We start from the raw sequence: 19,550 nt of genomic DNA, 5'->3' as shown, positions 1-19,550 counted from the left end.
TGGTTAAAAATAATTAAACACTAGAGAAGCATTTCTGTGGAAAACAAGCAATCCTTTGCCATACTGCTTAACCTTCCCTAGTCTTGTTTCACAGAGGCATCGCTTTTTTATTTCCGTTTTCATTTCTCTCTCTAAATAACACTCATATTTCCTGTGTTTTATTTAAGGAACTTGATAACTCTGTTAGCCAAAACGATTTGTTTTCCACATTCTTAAAAAACATTTCTAAATGTTATTTTCCAGAAAGGATAGTGATAGTCTCTAATTGTCACTTTTCCTAGAAATTCACTGAAAAATGCATTTTCACTATGCATAGGAGAATCCTAACATTACCAACACCGTTTTTTGAACAGGCAGGTCTTGCTCTCAACAGAAAAGTTCCAGTGCGGATGGTCTTGGATTAGGATTCATTCATGGAATCTGAGTTTTTGTCCTAGTATCACCAAAGAGCCATTTTCTTTAAGTAATTTATTTGATTTTTCTAAACCTGATTCATCATCTGTAAAATGAAAATAATGTTCACTCCACCTACCTCACAGGACTGGTTTAACTATCAACTGAAATAAAGTATGTGAGAGCACTTAAAAATGTATTAATACCACATCATGTAAACAGGCTTAAAACTATATGAAATCTGTATGTATACAGAAGAGAATCAGGGGAAAGTATTTTCAAAAGGATTACCAGAAGATTCTTTTTTTTTTTTTTTTAATTGATGTTTGCTGTTTTTATTATATAGCTGTACATTTTTTTTAGAAGATTCTTTTAAATAGGGAGTTCTCCTAATATATTAAAATAATGTTTTTTTATTTAATGAAAAATTTCAAATATACCAAAGCAGAGTTAATACAATATGTATACATCACCTAGATTTGGCTAGCTAACATTTTCCTACATTGGAAAGAAATACAATGTTATAGATACAACTTAATGTCTCACTCCCGCCCTTCATGTATTTTAAGTTTGTACACAATAATTCATTGTTAGCTAGAGTACACTCAATTCTTTCCCCATTTGCTTCTAGAGAAAAGGAAACCAAAATCTAGACCAAAAACCTGTTTACGGATCATATCCTAGAGCTTCTGATAAATTTTCAACTTACAAAGAGCTAAGTTACCACACAATCCATGGGCAAGCCTATAGCAAGAAACGCTTTAATCACCAAGACAGGCTTTCAACACTCAAAGTGCTATTCTTAAAAATGAAAGTAGGTACCTAACTTATTCAGTTCTTTAGAACACTTGATTTTCCCCCAGCTATGACGCAATTAAATTGGGTTGATTCCTGAAGGATGCCTCAGGTTCCACCCTGCTTAAATGGGTGAGTAGGAAAAGAGACTCATTGCATAAATTCTCCGTAATGGGGCACTCTAGGGTGGCAGTCACACTCTGCTTTTTTGTCCGTTGATATATATAAAACAACAGCGAACGCTGGCCGGAAAGACAGAGGTTTAAATCCCACCCAGTCCCCTACCTCCTGGCAGTGTGAACCTGAGCAAGTTATGCCTAAGCTTTTGAAGCCTCAGTTTCCTCATCTGTAACAGGAGGATTAATCTAAGCAGGGATCGGCAAACTTTCTGTGAAGGGCTAAAAAGTAAATATTTTGAGCTTTGTGGGTCACAGTCTCTGCCACTATAGCAGGAAAGCAGCCATATAGACAGTATGTAAACAAATGGGCATGATGGCTGTGTTTCAAATTTTTATTTACAAAAACAGGCAGTGGTTCAGATTTGACCATAGTTTGCCACCCTTGATCTAAAAAAAGTAAAGTTTCTAGCATAGTGAGTGCTCAATAAATGGTAATTGCTATTATTATTGTTGCTATTGTTTTTATTAAAAGTTAAAAAGAACCTGACAATTTACCAAGAGCCTTCACATCCATTAACTCAACAGTCTTCTAGCCGTGTGAGGTAAGAAGAATTATTAACAACCTTGTTTTCTAGATTAAGAAAGCAGGGCTCAGAAAGATTAAGGATCTCATCCATGGTTACAGCTGATAAGCAGCAGAGCTAGAATGTGAATCTGTCTTCTGACTCCAAACCTGAGACTATTTTTCTTATACCATTACCAAGTTAAATGTACTAAACTGATTAAATAAGTGGAGGTTTTTTGTGATAGCTTTATATAATTGTGGTATATAAGCAAAGCTAATTAACTGGATATTTTATTTATTAAGAACATTTATGCCTTCTGGGCAGAATAGGTGCTGAGGTGTCAGAAAGCCCTCCACATTAAGTCAAGATCTAATCATCGTACCATCATTCCTGGGACCTAGAGGATAAGTAAGATTTTGAAGACCAGAAGAAGCCAGGCTATTTGCTTCTTTTTCTTGGGCTGCAGCTGAGGCTTCATCCATCAGGCAGCTGGCCTCCTGCCGCAATAACCTGTCGCTCTCAGTGCCACGGTGAACATTCATCCTTGGACTGTGTATCCTGAACTGTCTGCTTGATCAGGGAGAAATCCTGGAAGACAGGAATGTACATGATTTAGAACCTTCTCCTAACTAGAGGACTGACAGACAGCTCTCATTCTTATTCTGAGAAGAAATGACATCTTAAAACATTTCTGTGATTTTATATTGAGAGGAATTGTGCTCTAAATTGTGATTTAAATTGTCTTTACCAAATCACTAAGAACGCTGATAAACTTGTTACTAGGGAATAATTTTAAGCTTTATTCATAAACAGACATCAAATCCACTGACTTTGGCCACATTCACGTTCAATTCTGCATATTAAATGGTGGTAAAATAATTTGGTGGTGTTTATCCACAGAGACACATAGGGGGCAAAGAGTTCAATTTGTCAATTAAAGAAAACCAGCCCATATGGTTTTAAAAACTGAGACACATACATTCCTGCAACAATTAAGCACTAGGAAATGAGAATCACAACTATAATGCTCGTATGAGAGTTAGAAACCAGAAGTCACCTGCACTTAAAGAGAAAAAAAAAAAATTTACTTATACTGCTCAAGTTCTCCTTTATAAGTTCTCTCTTTCACTTTCTCTCCCTTATGCTCCACCCTCAACCCCCACCTCAAAGTTATACCAAGATATCACTGGCTATAAGGCTAACTGTCCCCCAGCAGTGCACAACCACTGTGAACACCACCTCCTGAGTGACTGCCACGTGCGAGGCATTTGCTGATTAGGCAGAATGGGGGGGGGGCCCTGAGCAGGAGGCCTCACACCTTTCTTCTAGGTAATGACACCCTGCCCAGCAGCCCTTCCATCCGTGGGGGCTGCCCAACTGCTGACAAAATTCCTGAAATTCACCCTACTTAAGCACTTTCACAGTTTATACAGTACTGAGTTCCACTTGGTGTTCTGGTGGAAGAATCATATCACTAGCAATTTTTATGCATAAGGACTGCATGATAACACTGTTTTAGGACGAAGTTATGTCACTAAGATCAGCAACATATTTTAATACTCTGAACTTCCTGAGATGCAAGCATGCAGAGGTGCCAATAAACACTTGTAATGTGCATTAAATTTTGAATCACTTCATAACCTGTATTAATACATTTTTGAGCATAAAATTGATTGATCATTTAGTCCCTGTTTTAACTTGCACGAAGTATAAAAGTGACCCCTTTGAAAAAAGGAGCCAACACATATGCCTGAAAACATAATTTTAAAGAAGAGATACTTTCAAAGTTGATGAAATCTTGAATTTTCAGACAATAGCTCTTACAACATAAGGCAAATTGAGGAAATAAAGTTAATGTTCTGTTGGAAAACCTGATAATGTGGCTACAGCTTTTTCAGGATTACCCTTTCTTAAAGAAAAACATATTTACATATTTACACAAAAAATTCAGCCCCTTAAAATTGATCCCCAGCAATTGGTAAAGTCAAATAGAACCACCACTGCCTTCAAGTTTGATTCAGAAGATTTCAAAGTCAAAGTCAAAATCAAGTCTGGAGAACAGGATAAAGAAGATCCATGAAACTGGAAAAAGCATTACTAACACTGGAAAGGCCAAAAGGGGGTCTGCTTCTTTAAGCTTAACTGGTTTTGAACTATGTTTCACTCCATCTACTTGAGCTGCTTCTCAACTCTTCACTAGCCGCTCAACAACTAAGTTCGAACTTCTCTTTGTTGCTCTCCAAAAGATCTCGTGGACCAAGACAAAATAAATTTGAATAAGCTGATTTCTTAAGAATTTGCACAGACTAGATTATTTATTGTATAAGTTACTTCATTTATTCCTTATAATGTGTGAAAAAGTTTCACTGTAATAGACTATAATGAAAACATCTTCTTCCTAGTCTATAATACCAGGGCTCAAACTTCAGTTTAACTTATATACGATGAATTAGTAAATAGAAAGATATACTTGGAAATTAGCAGGGTAGATATCTCCAATGAGGAAAAAGAAAGTAACTTGCTGAGCACTTAACTAAATACAAATAAAATGCTTGTTAATTTTATTATAAATAATACATGAATATTTCCCTTCTAAAAAAATTCAAACCTGACAGATAAGGCAAGAAAGGACACTGATCCATCATACTCAATCCCAGTCACTTCTCCAAGTAACTATATCATGACCTGCTTGGTATGAAGCCTTTTAGACTTTAAAAAATGCTTTCATGCTATACAGGTATACTATAAAAGCACACAGTTTTAAAAAAACATACAAACTATATACATCATTCTCATTCTGCAATACGTTTTTCTAAATTAACCTTCTAAAAATCCACCCGTATTGGAAGACATATCTATCTAGTTCATTCCTTTTTAACTGCTGTATAATATTCTATGATTCTACTCTATCTTTGAATTTTTAAGTTGTTTCTAACTGAACTATTACAAACAATGTTTCAATGAATAGGATCAGAGTGTACCATGAAATTCCAGGAGAGGACTCAATTTGCAGTTTTCCCAAAAGAATTTGGCTTCAAAACTCCTTTTTTCAAGAAACCGTCTCAGGATTAATGCTTAATGGCACACACTTTAAGAAATTACCTAACCCATCATTTACCAAAGTCCCCTATAAACTAATGTTTCTACAATCCTAGAATGACAGAAGAAAACTCTCTTGATCTATGAAACCTAAGAAGTAAACTGACCGACACCAAATTCTTCAACATATACCAGAGCAGGATGGATGTTTTATTCAACTTTGAATGTATATTTTTATTGCCTACCATGGTTCATTTCTGTAACCATCCCCCAATTGAATCTTGGTCCTCAGAACAGATCTAAGGAAAAAAATAATAAAGAAAAGAAAGAAAGAAATAAGCAAAGCACTTGAACAATATAGTTCTCTATTGCTACAAAACTATTCATGGCCAACACAGATCTAAAAGTCACAGCAATTGTACAACTACAGGAAACAAAGGATCATGACACACCCCTGGTACACCTAACAGTCACTGAAGAGACTGCTTCAGAAAAGAACTAGGAGTTAGAAATATATTAATAATGGAACTCAGACTGTATAGCTGTGAAGCAAAACAAGCTTAATATCCAGCAAGCCAGCTGAAGCATCACTTCCGCACAGTACGTGAAAGCATTTTTAAACTCTAAAGAGCTACACAAATATACATTTTATTATTCATTTCATAAGGCTCCCGTGAAGGCCCCTATTTTGTTAAGTCTTATTTTTGCTGACCTGGAACAGCAAAACCATTTAGCACCATAATCTCCCCACCTTGGAAGATGTGCATACAATCTTTGACAGTGGGATTTTCTCCACATATTCTTTGCACCTAAAAAAGGACATGCTGGTTTCTCCCTAGAACATAATCGTCTCAAGTATTAATCCAAAATAATCTAGATAATAAGTCTATGTATTTTCTTCTTTTCACTTGCAATTTCTTCTAATCAATTATTTATGAAGAAAACAAGATAATGGAAATGTAATCTGTAGTTAATTAAGTTCAGTATCTTGCAATTGAACTACTCAGATTTTGAAAATCTCATTGGAACGAGGGTGGGGGCAAACTCAACTCGGATGTATCTCAAAAGCATAATGCTTTCAGACTGTTAATGACACAAGGGTATGATCTTCTAAAAGGTAGGATCCTTTTATACTTCAGGGCCATGTCTCCTTTCTGTGTAAAAGCCAGGAGGTAAAGATGAGGTAGGATGCCAAAGAATTTGGTAAATGAACCAATCTACCCTTCGTCTATACTCCACACTTGAATTTAGAAAGTAATTATATCTTTGCCAAACCTTCATTCCAGACTGACAAATCCTAGTCCTTTCAGTCTGTTCTTATGTGAAAACCACTACATTTCTTTAACTACTTTGACTTTAGTCTAGTTCCACTGTGTTTTCTTAATTCAAAGTAATGAGAACTCTGCTAGTGTGTTCTATTAAAGGTGAACAGTTTTTCCAGTTTTGCTTCACATATGCTCTCTGGTGATGATTCCCAGCATCTCTGCGAATAGAAGGTTAAAAAGGGGTGAAGGTGAGGGGAGAGACAATAGAGGTGATAGATACAATCTAAAATATCTAGGAGATCTCCTAGGATATTATTAATTGATAGCTAACAGACTGCCATCTTCAAAATGTACTCTGGGTATATGTATTTTTTAAACCAACTCCACTGAAGCTTTTCTATTCACTCCCTTTGCATGTGTACCCCTAATGTTCTAATCTCAGAAGAAATTCTGTTTTCTGACTGTTTAAGGCTTTCTGGTTTTCCTTTTTCTAGATTATTTCTAAAAATACTGAGTGAGACCACTCCAGTATTAAGCCCATATAAAATCTATTCATAATATTTCTAAATCTCATAGTTTTAAATAGTTCTAAATCTCATAGTTTTCCTACAGGATGTCCCCAAACCCATAATAATTTAGCAAAGAAAAGAGACCTCTGTCAGTAAGTTATTGCCACTGGGTTCTCCCTTCCCCCATACTTGCTGTCTTCCTCAAAGAATTCTGGCAGACTGGTGAGATGAATACTTCTTAGAGACCTCTTGCTACACTGCTCCCCAAATATGACTTCTAACTATGGCTCTATCTCTTATAACTGTGGCCCTGGGCAGGCTAAGTCTGTGTCTCAACTCCCTCACTTGTAAGAGAGGATAATAACCGTTAACCACCCAGGACTGATATAAGGATTAAATAAGGCAACACACTTAAAGTGCTTAGCACAATGCAGGGCACACACAGCACTTGATAAAGTGGATTATTGTTATTCCCAAACCACAGAATCTGCAAAGAACTTTTACAAATCTAATCTCATTTGAAACTAAAACAACCCTAGGAGAAAGACTGTAATTATCCTCACTTCACTGCTGAAAAACAAACTTACAACAAGAAGCTTTAGAAAGGTTAGCAGCTTCGCCTAAATCACAACTTTGGCTAAGAGGCAAGGATAGATTCCAAATCTAGGTCTTTTGTTTCCCATATTCTTTTCATCTAATCACGCTGCTTCCCCCAAACCATCCTGCCTTCATCCATTATTGATTTTAGAAGTTTTTCTTTCTATTGCTTGTCAGAAAGAGAAAACCAGTAGCTTCCAGGGTCATTGTTGCTGCAGTTCTTATCAAACAGGAGTTATAGTCATAATGCAAGAATCCTGTGATAGAAGGGTTATATTTTTCCATGAATAAAAATAGCATTAGTGTTTTACTGCTTATATTGCAATATATGCTCAATGAAAAACGTCAGTCAATACAGAAAGAAATAAAAACTTCAAAAATCAAAGCTGTGGTAAAATACATACAGATATATCTTTGGGCATCTACTCCATCTGCTCCATTTATTCCTTGGAATAAACTCCTAGAAATAAAATTGCTATGGAGAAAGGTAAATAACTTTTAGGTTTTGATATGTACTGCCAGACTGTCCTCTATAAATATACCAATTTATACTCCTTTGGGCAGCATGGAGCATCCATTCTCCAGAACTCTGGCTAACACTCAGTGTTTCAGTCTTCCTCATCTTTGCTAATTTGGTAAGTGAAATATGATAGCTCATTTTAATGTGGTCATTTAAAAAGTCATTCATTTTTATCAACACTTGCAAAATTTCACCTTTGAGAGCCTTAAAAGATTTGGGTGGGTGGGGAAAAAAACCCATGCTGGGTAGGTATTAGGTAATAGCAGTGATTTATTTGCATCAAGTTTGTCAGACTTGACTAGAATCATTGGCTGTTTCCCATAACTTGCTCTTATCTCCCTGGAAGTCTAAGATGACAACAAGATATGATGACAAGACCACCCACTAGACTGAGGCAAAGCAGGTTCTGGCTTTGGCTTTGTTACTAACCCACGTCACCAAGAAAAGGTCCTTTAAGCTTCAGTGTTTTCATCCATAAAAATGGGATGATATTGGCCACTACCAAGTTAGGCAATCCTTTCTCAATGAGGATGTATGGAAAAGCCCTCAAAAAGCATTAAGTGCTATACAAGGGCAAGAGACATATAGTTAGTATGGAATCTCCCTTATCTAACTGCTGAGTTAGCATTTATTTGGCTCTTTAAGCTCATCATACCCATCCTCCACTTTTGGATATACTTTTTATGTTCTATTGTATAGTTCTACTGATTTCAGCTACATTTCTCTTTTTGATTCAGTGAAATGACATACTGTACTGCTTTTAGAATTCTCTGAATTATTTTTTGCCTCAGGTGCCTAACTTTCCATTTGCTTTTGATCTTCTGTGTCTTTCCATTTTTCCCTCAGGAACACACCATATCTTCCCTTTCTGCCAAGCTGTCTTTTTTCTTTCTTTCTTTTTTTGGCCACGCCATGCAGCATGTGGCATCTTAGTTCCCCAGGATCAAACCCGCGCCCCCTGAAGTGGAAGCACAGAGTCTTAACCACTGGACCGCCAGGGAAGTCCTCAAGCTGTCTTTTCTTTAGCTCTTTTACTCCTGTAGAATTTTTAAAAAACAGACAAACAATAATCTTGCACTTGGGCAGTACTGTACATTTCATTGTTCCTGGAAGAAAATACTGAAAAGACAAAAATTACCCGTAACTCCTCTTCCAAACTTTCCTAAGTATACATATATTCCTTTTATTTTTACAATTTGAAATTCTGCTGTAAACACTACTATACGGTATTCTTAACATATCATGAACTTGGCTGTATGTCAATCATATTCTTAAATAATATTTTTCTTTTTTCCCCCAATTTATTTATTTACTTTTGGCTGCATTGGGTCTTCATCGCTGCCCACGGGCTTTTCTCTAGCTGTGGTGAGCAGGGGCTGCTCTTCATTGCGGTGCGCGGGCTTCTCATTGCGGTGGCTGCTCTTGTTGCGGAGCACGGGCTCTAGGCGTGCGGGCTTCAGTAGTTGTGGCGCGCGGGCTGTAAAGCGCAGGCTAAGGAGTTGTGGTGCACGGGCTTACGTGCTCCGCGGCATGTGCGATCTCCCCAGACGAGGGATCGAAGCGGCGTCTCCTGCATTGGCAGGCGATTCTTAACCACTGTGCCACCAGGGAAGTCCCTCTTAAATCATTTTCAATGGTACACAAGATTTTATTATATGGTTGTACCAAATTTTACTCAACTGATTTCATATATCTTTTTTTTACATGTAACCTTTAACCCATATAGAATTCTTTTTGGCATACAGCACAGTATATAGATCTAACAAAATTCAAATGGTTCACCAACTAACTGCCTTAATATATTCTGAAGAGTCCATTTTTTCTGCACTGATTTGAGATGTCACCTTTATCAAATACTAACATATAATTTATGCTTGGTCTGGTTTTTAAACTCTGTTCCACTGATTAATCTTACTTCTGTGCAAATATAATGTATAATTTTAATTTAACAATCTTGACATCATTTCTCTATGTCATTTATCTAGAACTTCTAAAATGGTATTTTTAAGTTGTCAACAGGTAAATTTTTCCTTCTAATCTTTAAAATTATGTCTTAACTGCTCGTTTACCTTTTTTTCTGCAATGATTAACACCAGTTTTACTAGTTTAGAATTACTGTGTTAAGTTTCATAGAACAGTAAATTTAATGGATATGGCAGTTGCACACAGACTCCCCATACCAGTTTATTACCCAGAATGTAGCTTTGTTTTAACTCTTACTATATGGAAGTAAAAATTTGCTTTACCTAAAAATACCACTGCTGTAATTCATTCCAATGAAATATTTTTTTAAAATGTGTGGATAATTAGATGTATTAATACTAGAGCATTTTTGCTGTTTATTATTAAGAGACAGTATTTAATCAAAATTTTAATTCAAAGTAAAAAAGTTTAGGGCTTCCCTGGTGGTGCAGTGGTTGAGAATCTGCCTGCCATTGCAGGGGACACGGGTTCGAGCCCTGGTCTGGGAAGATCCCACATGCCATGGAGCAACTGGGCCCGTGAGCCACAACTACTGAGCCTGCGCGTCTGGAGCCTGTGTTCCACAACAAGAGAGGCCGCGACAGTGAGAGGCCCTCGCACCGCGATGAAGAGTGGCCCCCGCTTGCCGCAACTAGAGAAAGCCCTCGCACGGAAACGAAGACCCAACACAGCCAAAAATAAATAAATAAATAAATAAATTTTAAAAAGTTTATTTCAGCTATTTTAATACACATAAATACATTATATACTTTAAAGATAGGTTAGAAGACTTTTTTCTGTGCAGGAAAATAACTTCTCATGATATTGCATTTCTTGAATACCAGTCAAGGTTCATACACATTCCTTTCTTATATACTCTCCCTGTGGGCCTAAGCAATTGTATAATTAATCCCTGGTAAAGATCAATCCCCTTCCCCTAACCCCTTTCTCTTTTGCTTTTTTCTTTTCAAAGAACTAATGCTATAAAAGGTTTTCCCATTTTCCATGCCGTTCCCTCATGAAGTCTCAAACTAAGGGAAGCTACACTTAATCATAAGCTATCCTGCCTCTCACATTACCAGCAAGTGCTTTGGAGCCCACACGGCTTACTAGCTGTGTAAGTCTGGGCCCATGAAAAACTTCTCTGAGACTCAATTTTCTCATCTATAAATTAATAATAATAGTATCTACGTGGAAGAACTGTTTTAGGGATTACAAATACTTCAAAGAAAGCAATCTCTGGCATATGGTAAACAATGAAAAGAGTTAGCTGTTATTACAGTTTATGTACTTAAAACTAGCTTCAAGCTTACAAAAATCATTCAAAGTCCTTATTTTTAAAATCTCTACTTGTTTCTTCTTTCTTGCATTAACATCTAGCCTCCACATTACCCATCACCTCAGTTCCAGTACCAACAACTCTCTGTATCTCTGGGTATCTGTATTTTTATAGAGAACAAGTACTAGAATCCTTATATATCCATTTGCAGAGGTAATAAAGCTTAATTATGATACCACTGTTAACTCTTAATTCCAAACATTTGCTGATAACAAACATGTTATTTCTGTAAACCAAACCTGTAGTTTTAGAACTAAATCCTGTACAGTTTTCTAATGGACCTTTTGTACTGACTAAGCACTTTTATCAGCCAGGTTTCTTTTTTTTAAGTCTCTCAAAATTATAGAGAAGTTTCTGGTAGTCTCTTCAGATTATCAACAAATTAGTCAACATATACAGTCAGCATATATTTTCCAAACACCTACTGTTTGGAAGGCACATGGCACTTTGTGCCAGCACTGAGGGACACAAAGGATTGAGCAACATTTTCAAGGGTTAGAGCTAAGCTCCAACTGGTTAGGTGGGGATATATGAAAAAGATAAGCAAATTTACGTAATAAATACAGAATAAGTGATTCAAACCAGTGGTTCCAGATTCTCGGGCCTATCTTTACAGTGGGGTCTGGGAATTTATAATTTTTAAAAAAGTCAACTTCTCAGGTAGCTCTCATGTGGCATTCAGGTTTTAAGATAAACATAAAAGTTAGAGAAAATCACCTCTAGATAGTATGGTTGGGAAAAGGAAGTCTTCATATGAGACAGAATCTGAGCTGGGCTCTGAAGTAAAGATAAGATTTTCTCCTCAACTTTTTATTTTGAAACTTTTCAAATCTACAGGAAAATGGAAAAAATCATTACAATCAGTAAAATCTTATATATCCGCCAGACTGACCAATGATTATCTGCCTAATTTGTGTGTGAGCCTGTGCTCTCCCACCACAGACATTTTTCTGAATCACTTTAAAGTTACAGACATCACAACACTTCACCCAGTTACTTTAGCAAGCACATTCTGAGAACATTCTCTTAAAAAACACAACAGTACTGTTTCCACATCTAAGAAAACGAGCAATTCCATAATACTAATATATAACCCATAATCAAATTTACTCAATTGGCCTCATATTTAATTTCAGAACCTTTTTTTTTGGATCCATAATTCAATCAAGGCTCATTCCTTACATTTGGTTGTTCTGAGTCTTTTAATCTTGCATACTCTATACCACCACCACCACCCCCGCAATTTGGGGGGGATTGTTTTGTTTTACATGAAATTGACTTTTTAAAAAAGCCTAGGTCCGAAAATGGAACCCTCCTACACTGTTGGTAGGAATGTAAATTAGTGCAGCCACTATGGAAAACAGTATGGAGGTTCCATGCTAAAAATAGAGATACCATATGATCCACTCCTGGGCATATATTCAGAAAAGACAAAAACTCTAATTCAAAAAGACACATGCACCCAAATGTTTACAGCAGTACTATTTACAATAGCCAAGACATGGAAACAACCCAAGGGCCCATCAACAGATGACTGGTAGATACCTACACACACACACAATGGAATATTATTCAGCCATAAAAAAGAATGAAATATTGCCATTTGCAGCAACATGGTTAGACCTAGAGAATATCATACTAAGTAAGCCAAAGACAAATATTATGATACCACTTATATGTGGAATTTGAAAAATAATACAAATGAACTTATATACAAAACAGAGACAGACTCACAAATATGGAAAACAAACTTACGGCTATCAAAGGGGAAAGGGGGGGAGGATAAATTAGGAGTAAGGGATTAACAGATACAAACTACTATACATAAAATAGATAAGCAACAAGGATTCACTATATAACACAGAACTATATTCAGTATCTTATAATAACTGTAATGGAAAATAATCTGAAAAAACATATAACTGAATCACTTTGCTGTACACCTGAAACTAACACAATATTGTAAATCGACTATACTTCAATAAAAAATAAAATAAAATAAAAATAAAAAATTTTTTAAATTAGAAAGTCTAGGTCAGTTCTAACATCCGTCTGATTGTTTCCATGTGATTAGATACAAGTTTAATTTTCTTAAACAAGAATATGTACATGTATAGATGAAAGCTAAGTCCTTCCAAATGCCATCACATCAGAGGCACATAATGCCAGGCTACCCCACTACAGGGGATAAGTTTGATCATGTGGTTAAAGTGGTGACCATAGGTCTATCCATTGTAAAGAGAGATCTAATACCCTATCTCCCAATAACTCTTCACCCAGTGGTTTTAGCATCTGTTGATGATTCTTGCCTGAATCAGTTATTACATTTGGGACTACAAAATGATAACTTTCTAATTTTATCATTCCTCCTACATTTATTGTCTAGCATTCTTCTGTTAAGTAAACTATTTCTTCACTCTCCCTTTATCTTCCTTTTAAGTATTATTATGAACTCAAAGACTTGTTTTAATCTAATGTATTGTAACAATCCATTACCATCCTTTTTTTTCAAGTTGTCCAATTTTTGGTTCAAATTGTCCCAGGTGGGACTTCCCTGGTGGCACAGTGGTTAAGACTACTCGCTCCCAATGCAGGGGGCCCGGGTTCGACCCCTGGTCAGAGAACTAGATCCCACATGCGTGCCGCAACTAACTCACATGACACAACTAAGGAGCCTGCGAGCCAAAACTAAGGAGCCCGCCTGCCACAACCAAATAGACCCAGCACAACCAAATTAAATAAATAAATAGTCCCAGTTATGGCTAATATGGTTCCCTTCAAGCCTTCATCTGTGTCATTTAACCCTAATTCTACTGGCTGATGAGGCTACTTCCTGTACAAGATTTTTCTTTTTTTAATGAAAGTTCATAGCAGCTTTATTCTTTTTTGTGTGTGTGTGTGAGAGGAATTTTATTTTATTTTATTCTATTCTATTCTATTTTATTTTGTACAAGATTTTTCTAAGCTCACCTTTTACCATCTCTGACCGAGACCTAGAATCAGCTATTCCTCCCTGGAGCCTTTGTTCCTTTTAGTGGACAAAAGCATTTATAAATCAGGATCTGAGCACTAGGTGTCTTCATAGCTATTGAGATATCATCATCTCCTGAAATGGTCTAGAAGCAAAGTTGGGGATTAAAAAAAAAAAAAAAAAAAGAGTTTATATTGATATTTTCAACTCAAATTCAACATTATAGTTTTTCTTTACTTACTTTATATTAGTACTATCTCTTTTCTCTCACAATGAAAATCTTGGTTCATAAACTAGTTTTTAAATTATAATGTTAATATTACTAACAATAAACCTACTGAGTTTAAGTCTTTTGGGGGTCAATTCTTTTTGTCCTTAAAGTATATCCCACTAGGGATGTACAGTCAGTGTGCTATGTTCAAGTTATTTTATTTTTATTTTTTCTCTGTATGTCCTGTAATTTAGGTTCATTTTTAAACACTCAATTATAGCTTATTTTTCATTATTTTTAAATTTAATTTTTGAATATGTAAAACATTTACATTCTTCAAAAGTTAAACTGTTACAAAAAAGGAATGCTCAGAGAAGTGTCTCTCCCTTCCCCTTTCCCTCCAATATTTTCCTATCTATTCCCTACAGATAACTAGTTTTATTAATTTGTTTATCTTTCATGTTTCTATTTACAGAAATAAGCATAATGTGTGTATATACATATAAATTCTTAATTCTTCTTTTTCTTATACAAAAGATGGAATACCATATCCAGTCCTGTACTTTGCTATTTTTACTTAACAATATACCTCAAATTCACTCCATAGGAGTGATTAGAAGTCATCCTCATTCTTTTTAATGGCTGTTTAATACTCCACTCTTAGATGTTAATAGGTAGAACTTTTTTTTTTTTTTTTTTTTTTAATTTTTATTTATTTATTTATTTATTTATGGCTGTGTTGGGTCTTCATTTCTGTGCGAGGGCTTTCTCTAGTTGTGGCAAGCGGGGTCCACTCTTCATCGCGGTGCGCGGGCCTCTCACTGTCGCGGCCTCTCTTGTTGCGGAGCACAGGCTCCAGACGCGCAGGCTCAGTAATTGTGGCTCACGGGCCCAGCCGCTCTGCGGCATGTGGGATCTTCCCAGACCAGGGCTCGAACCTGCGTCCCCTGCATTGGCAGGCAGACTCTCAACCACTGCGCCACCAGGGAAGCCCAATAGGTAGAACTTTGATAGAGAAAAAAGGAAAGAGCATTTTAGACAGGGTGAATGGTGTATAACAAGCAGGAAAGTAAGCGTGAACAGGCTTTATACTATATGAAGGAGTGCAGGCGGTGGGGAGAGCAACCAGGTTAGAGTGAAGGGTGGGAGAAATCAGAATCACCATACCATACGACTTCAGGGAACCCCATGCACACCATCATTTAAGGAGCTGTACAACGCACAACTTAGATGGCTGTATACAACAGCCCTAGAAGATAAGGTTGAAAACCAAGCTGGAGCTAGCTTATGGAGGCCTTGAGTTATAAAGTAAAATACAGTTAGGACTTTGTCTTGTAGCCAAAGTTTTTACACAGAGAAGTGTCATGTTCAACATGTTGCTTTAAGATAAATACAATCACAGAGGGACTAGAAGAGTAAGAGGTTATTGGAATTGTCTAGGCATGAAAGGATCTCAGTGGGTTGACAGCAAGAAGGGTAGTACCTAAGACACAGTCCTGCCTACCTTCAAAGAGCTTACAATCCTAGTTGTTGAGAATGTGAAACACAAGAGTTACATAATACAGAAAAGTGATATTTTAGGATCAGAAGAGACCTTAGTGATTATTTTGTCCAGTGGTTCTCAAGTCTAGCTGATAATCAGAATCACCTAGCGGAACTTGTTAAAAACATTCTTGGGCCCTATTCCCCAGAGATTCTGATTTAGTAGGTCTAGGGTGGATCTGAGAATGTGAATTATTTTTTTCATATGGGATCTTATTTCCCTGACCAGGGATCGAACCCATGCCCCTGCAGTGGAAGCGCGGAGTCTTAACCACTGGACTGCGGGGGAAGTCCCAAGAATATGAATTTTTAACAAACTCCTCAGCTGATCCTGTGGACTAGCTATGTTTGGGAACAACTCATCTGGTATACCCTTTCATCTCATGAATGAGAGACTGAATCACAACAATATTCTTTTTGAAGGATATTCTAGGAGATTACAAACTTAAGAGTAGGGAGGCCTTTTTAATCAAGACCAAAAACCCAAAAGCTAAAAAAGAAGAGAAAGACAAATCTGACTACAAAAATTTTTTTAAACTTTTGTATGGCAAGGAATCCTATAAAGAAAAAAAAAACTTGAAAAACTGTATTTGCAACAGACTTTTACAAAGAGTTATTATCACAATATTCAAGGGCTTATGAAAATGCATGAAACTAACCCAACAGAAAAATGCGCAAAGGATGGGGAAAAAAGGGAAATACCCAAGAACTTGGTGAAACTACATTAATAGGCTAGGAAATAGAATTTAAGGCAAAAAAACTACACAAGTTGGGCAAGGCATAACATTTGAAGATATCTGTTGCCAGAACCACTTCTCTTCCTCATTTCTACCTTGGAAGAAAGCCGTAACAAGAGAAGAGATAAAGGAGAGAAGAAGGCATTCCAATTCCACAGAAAGGCAGTAACGCCTCTGATTCCACATCCCTTCTCCTTCATTTTCCTCTATGAATTGCTGAGGCCAGGCTAGCAAGCTGGCAGATAAAAGCACAAGGACAGTAGTGACAAGATTATAACTGCTTGGATATATTTTCCTGTCTTCTCTACTTGACATCCCTAACTTACCGCCCTTAGTACCTTTTTGTCAATATAACTTATGCCCAAGAACAGCTTTTGTGCCAGAAGAGACTATATTACAGTTACTTGGATTTAAATTAAGACTTAAGACCTTACATTAATTTATAACTGTCTAAAGGCCTTTAAACAGTTTCCTTTACAACTTTATCAAATTACCTATTAAAAAAAAGACTTAAATAATGATAACATTTTTACTCACTACTCAGTTTAAAATATAAAATAAGACAAATATAGTTTAATCCCCTAAAACCACGATCCTAAATTTGACATTGCCATTTAAAACTATACTTATCATCTTAATATGTTCTCTTTTCTTGTTTTAGCACTTTAATTGTCTCCCAAGCAAATCTTTAAGTACTCAAAAAACCTTTAGTAAATCCTAAAAAAGTAAACTTTTGAATCTAGTATATCTCAAGAAGTTCTTAAATATTGCAACACCCTTTCAAAATGCAAAGTTTTCTTACATCCTTAAATGAATAATCAAATCTAAACCCAGTTACTCAAGAACACATTTTACACTGGAATCAAATTAATCAGTTGAGATTCTTCAATATGCCAAATCACCACAAACATTCCATCTTAAGTCCAGATGGACTTAAACTTCACTGAGAACATATATCATGTGCTACATATTATTCTAAGTACTTTATAAATATTATTTAACTTAATACTCAAAAAAAAACTTTTATGAAGTAGGTACTATTATTACCCCCATTTACAGATGAGGAAACTGAGGAAGAAAGAGGTTAAGTTCCCACAGTCACATAACTAATAAATAGTAGAGCCAGGCTTCAAAACCCAGGCTTCTGGCTGCAGAGTCAAATGCATGTTACCCTTAAGCTGCGTTGCCTCTCCTTATAGGTCTGATTTACTTCATGAATTCTACGTAAGTTTCACAGGTTTGGAGATATGATTTCAAGCCCAAGATGTGGAGCCAGGACATATGACCTTTCTGTGCCAGTAACAGGCACACCTAGCACCTTTTCTGTTTAAATAGTTGCTTTGAGATGACCTCTAAATCAATTAACTCCAGATAGGGGTTGATTTTACAATCTGAGTTCCCCGAGTTCAAATTAAGACCTTACCTAATTCTGCTGTAACTTTCAACTTTATTACCTAAAAACAGGGTAGACCAAATTCTGTAATTTCCACACAGGTGCTTCTATCTTTTCATGGATTCAACTAGTTATGGTCATTCTAACGACACCTTTAAGCTAGGAACAATCCAAGGTACATAACAGACCAGGCAAAGCTCATGACTCCTAAGAAACAGCCAGTCAACATATGAGGTCCCTAATGTCCAGGGCACTCTTCTGCTTGCTATTATCTAAAACCCTCTATAGGAAGAGATACACAAGCTGTTAAAGATTACTTAATGGCAAACTTCCAGGAAATATCCAAAGATATACTATTAGCAATAATGTCTTTAAACAGTACAAGGGACTGCAATTAAAAAAATTTTAAACGTATTACTCAATACAGTAGGCCATTTTATAAGAAAGAGCTAAGTTATGGTACAGTAAGAAAAGATCGGAAGGTCTTAGGGGACAGATCCATAGATCAGTACTGTAGCAATAGAACAAACATTGAAAATTCTGGAGACAATCCAAAATCACTGTGTCAGAAGATGGTTCAAGGACCAGTATCAATTAGCATCAAAAGTTTTCACCGACTCTTAGCAAAAATGAGGGCAAAGGAGATGATGTAACACATGGGGGCAGGCACACACACACACAATTATTATCCCAGTTCTAAGACACCTGACATTGACTAAGACATCAATATAATAACAGCGTTTCAGGAAAGCACTATTATATTAAATACATACATGATTTTAAGATATAGCCTGATTTCAAAAATATTAAAATGTGAATTGAAAATTATGGTACATATTAGTGTAATGCTTTCTTGGTACCTAAATTAAATCTTTACTTCTTTTTTGATATTAAATGTCTTTTCTTTTACAACATAATGGTGACAGAAAATGATAGTCAGATTTTTTTTTTAATGTCCTAAAAGGCTGGCAACCTGATGATGGGCTCCCAATTTCCCCCCACAATTTTACCAATCATAAATCTCAAAAAAAATCTGGGTCCCAATCACCTTCCATCTAGGGCTACAAAAACACTTTTATTAGTTCAGTCCAGTCTACCTAAAAATATCCCCCAATAAAGAATCTCTTGCTTAGCTCACCCTATTGGTGGCCAGCAATCCTCAAGGGAAAAAAATTTTTTTTTCCCTTGCGCCAAGCTGAAGTCTGCCTTCTCCCCACACCCACCGTGACTTCCACGCATTGGCAAGTCCTATGCCCTGGAATAATGCATCCATCAGAATGGGATGGGTAAAACAGAAAACAAAAACCAAAAAAAAACCCCATCTGTTTGAAGGCATTAGACAACTAGTAAGATAGCCAAGACTGCAGAGAAGCTGTGATGGTCAGTTTTATACGGCAACCCGCGAGGCTACAGTCCTAGTTATTCAATCAAACACTAATCTACGTGTTACTGTGAAGGTATTTGGTAGATGTGATTAAAGTCTTTAATCATTTTAGTTTAAGTAAGGAAGATTATCCTAGATAATATGGGTGGGCCTGATCCAACCAATTGAAAGGCTTTAAGGGCAGAACTGAGGTTTCTCTGAGGAAGAA

General features: G+C 36.4%; 1 protein-coding gene across 4 annotated transcripts in view; it reads right to left on the bottom strand.

Annotated features, from left to right (window-relative positions):
• KCTD20 (potassium channel tetramerization domain containing 20) overlaps window positions 1-19,550 on the bottom strand; it is a 111,705-nt gene that overhangs the window by 11,337 nt on the left and 80,818 nt on the right. For 3 of the 4 annotated variants that reach the window (XM_068557367.1, XM_068557365.1, XM_068557368.1), the window contains one exon: window positions 2,256-2,461. In XM_068557367.1, the coding sequence (XP_068413468.1) occupies window positions 2,256-2,415 (160 nt within the window). In that variant the 5' untranslated portion in view covers window positions 2,416-2,461. Of the gene's footprint in view, window positions 1-2,255; window positions 2,462-5,157; window positions 5,212-19,550 lie in introns of all 4 variants that reach the window. The other variant, XM_068557366.1, reaches the window with a different exon arrangement.

The sequence above is a fragment of the Eschrichtius robustus genome, chromosome 12 (assembly GCF_028021215.1).
Source record: "Eschrichtius robustus isolate mEscRob2 chromosome 12, mEscRob2.pri, whole genome shotgun sequence".
Lineage (NCBI taxonomy): Eukaryota > Metazoa > Chordata > Mammalia > Artiodactyla > Eschrichtiidae > Eschrichtius > Eschrichtius robustus.
This window is presented reverse-complemented; position numbering and strand designations above follow the sequence as displayed.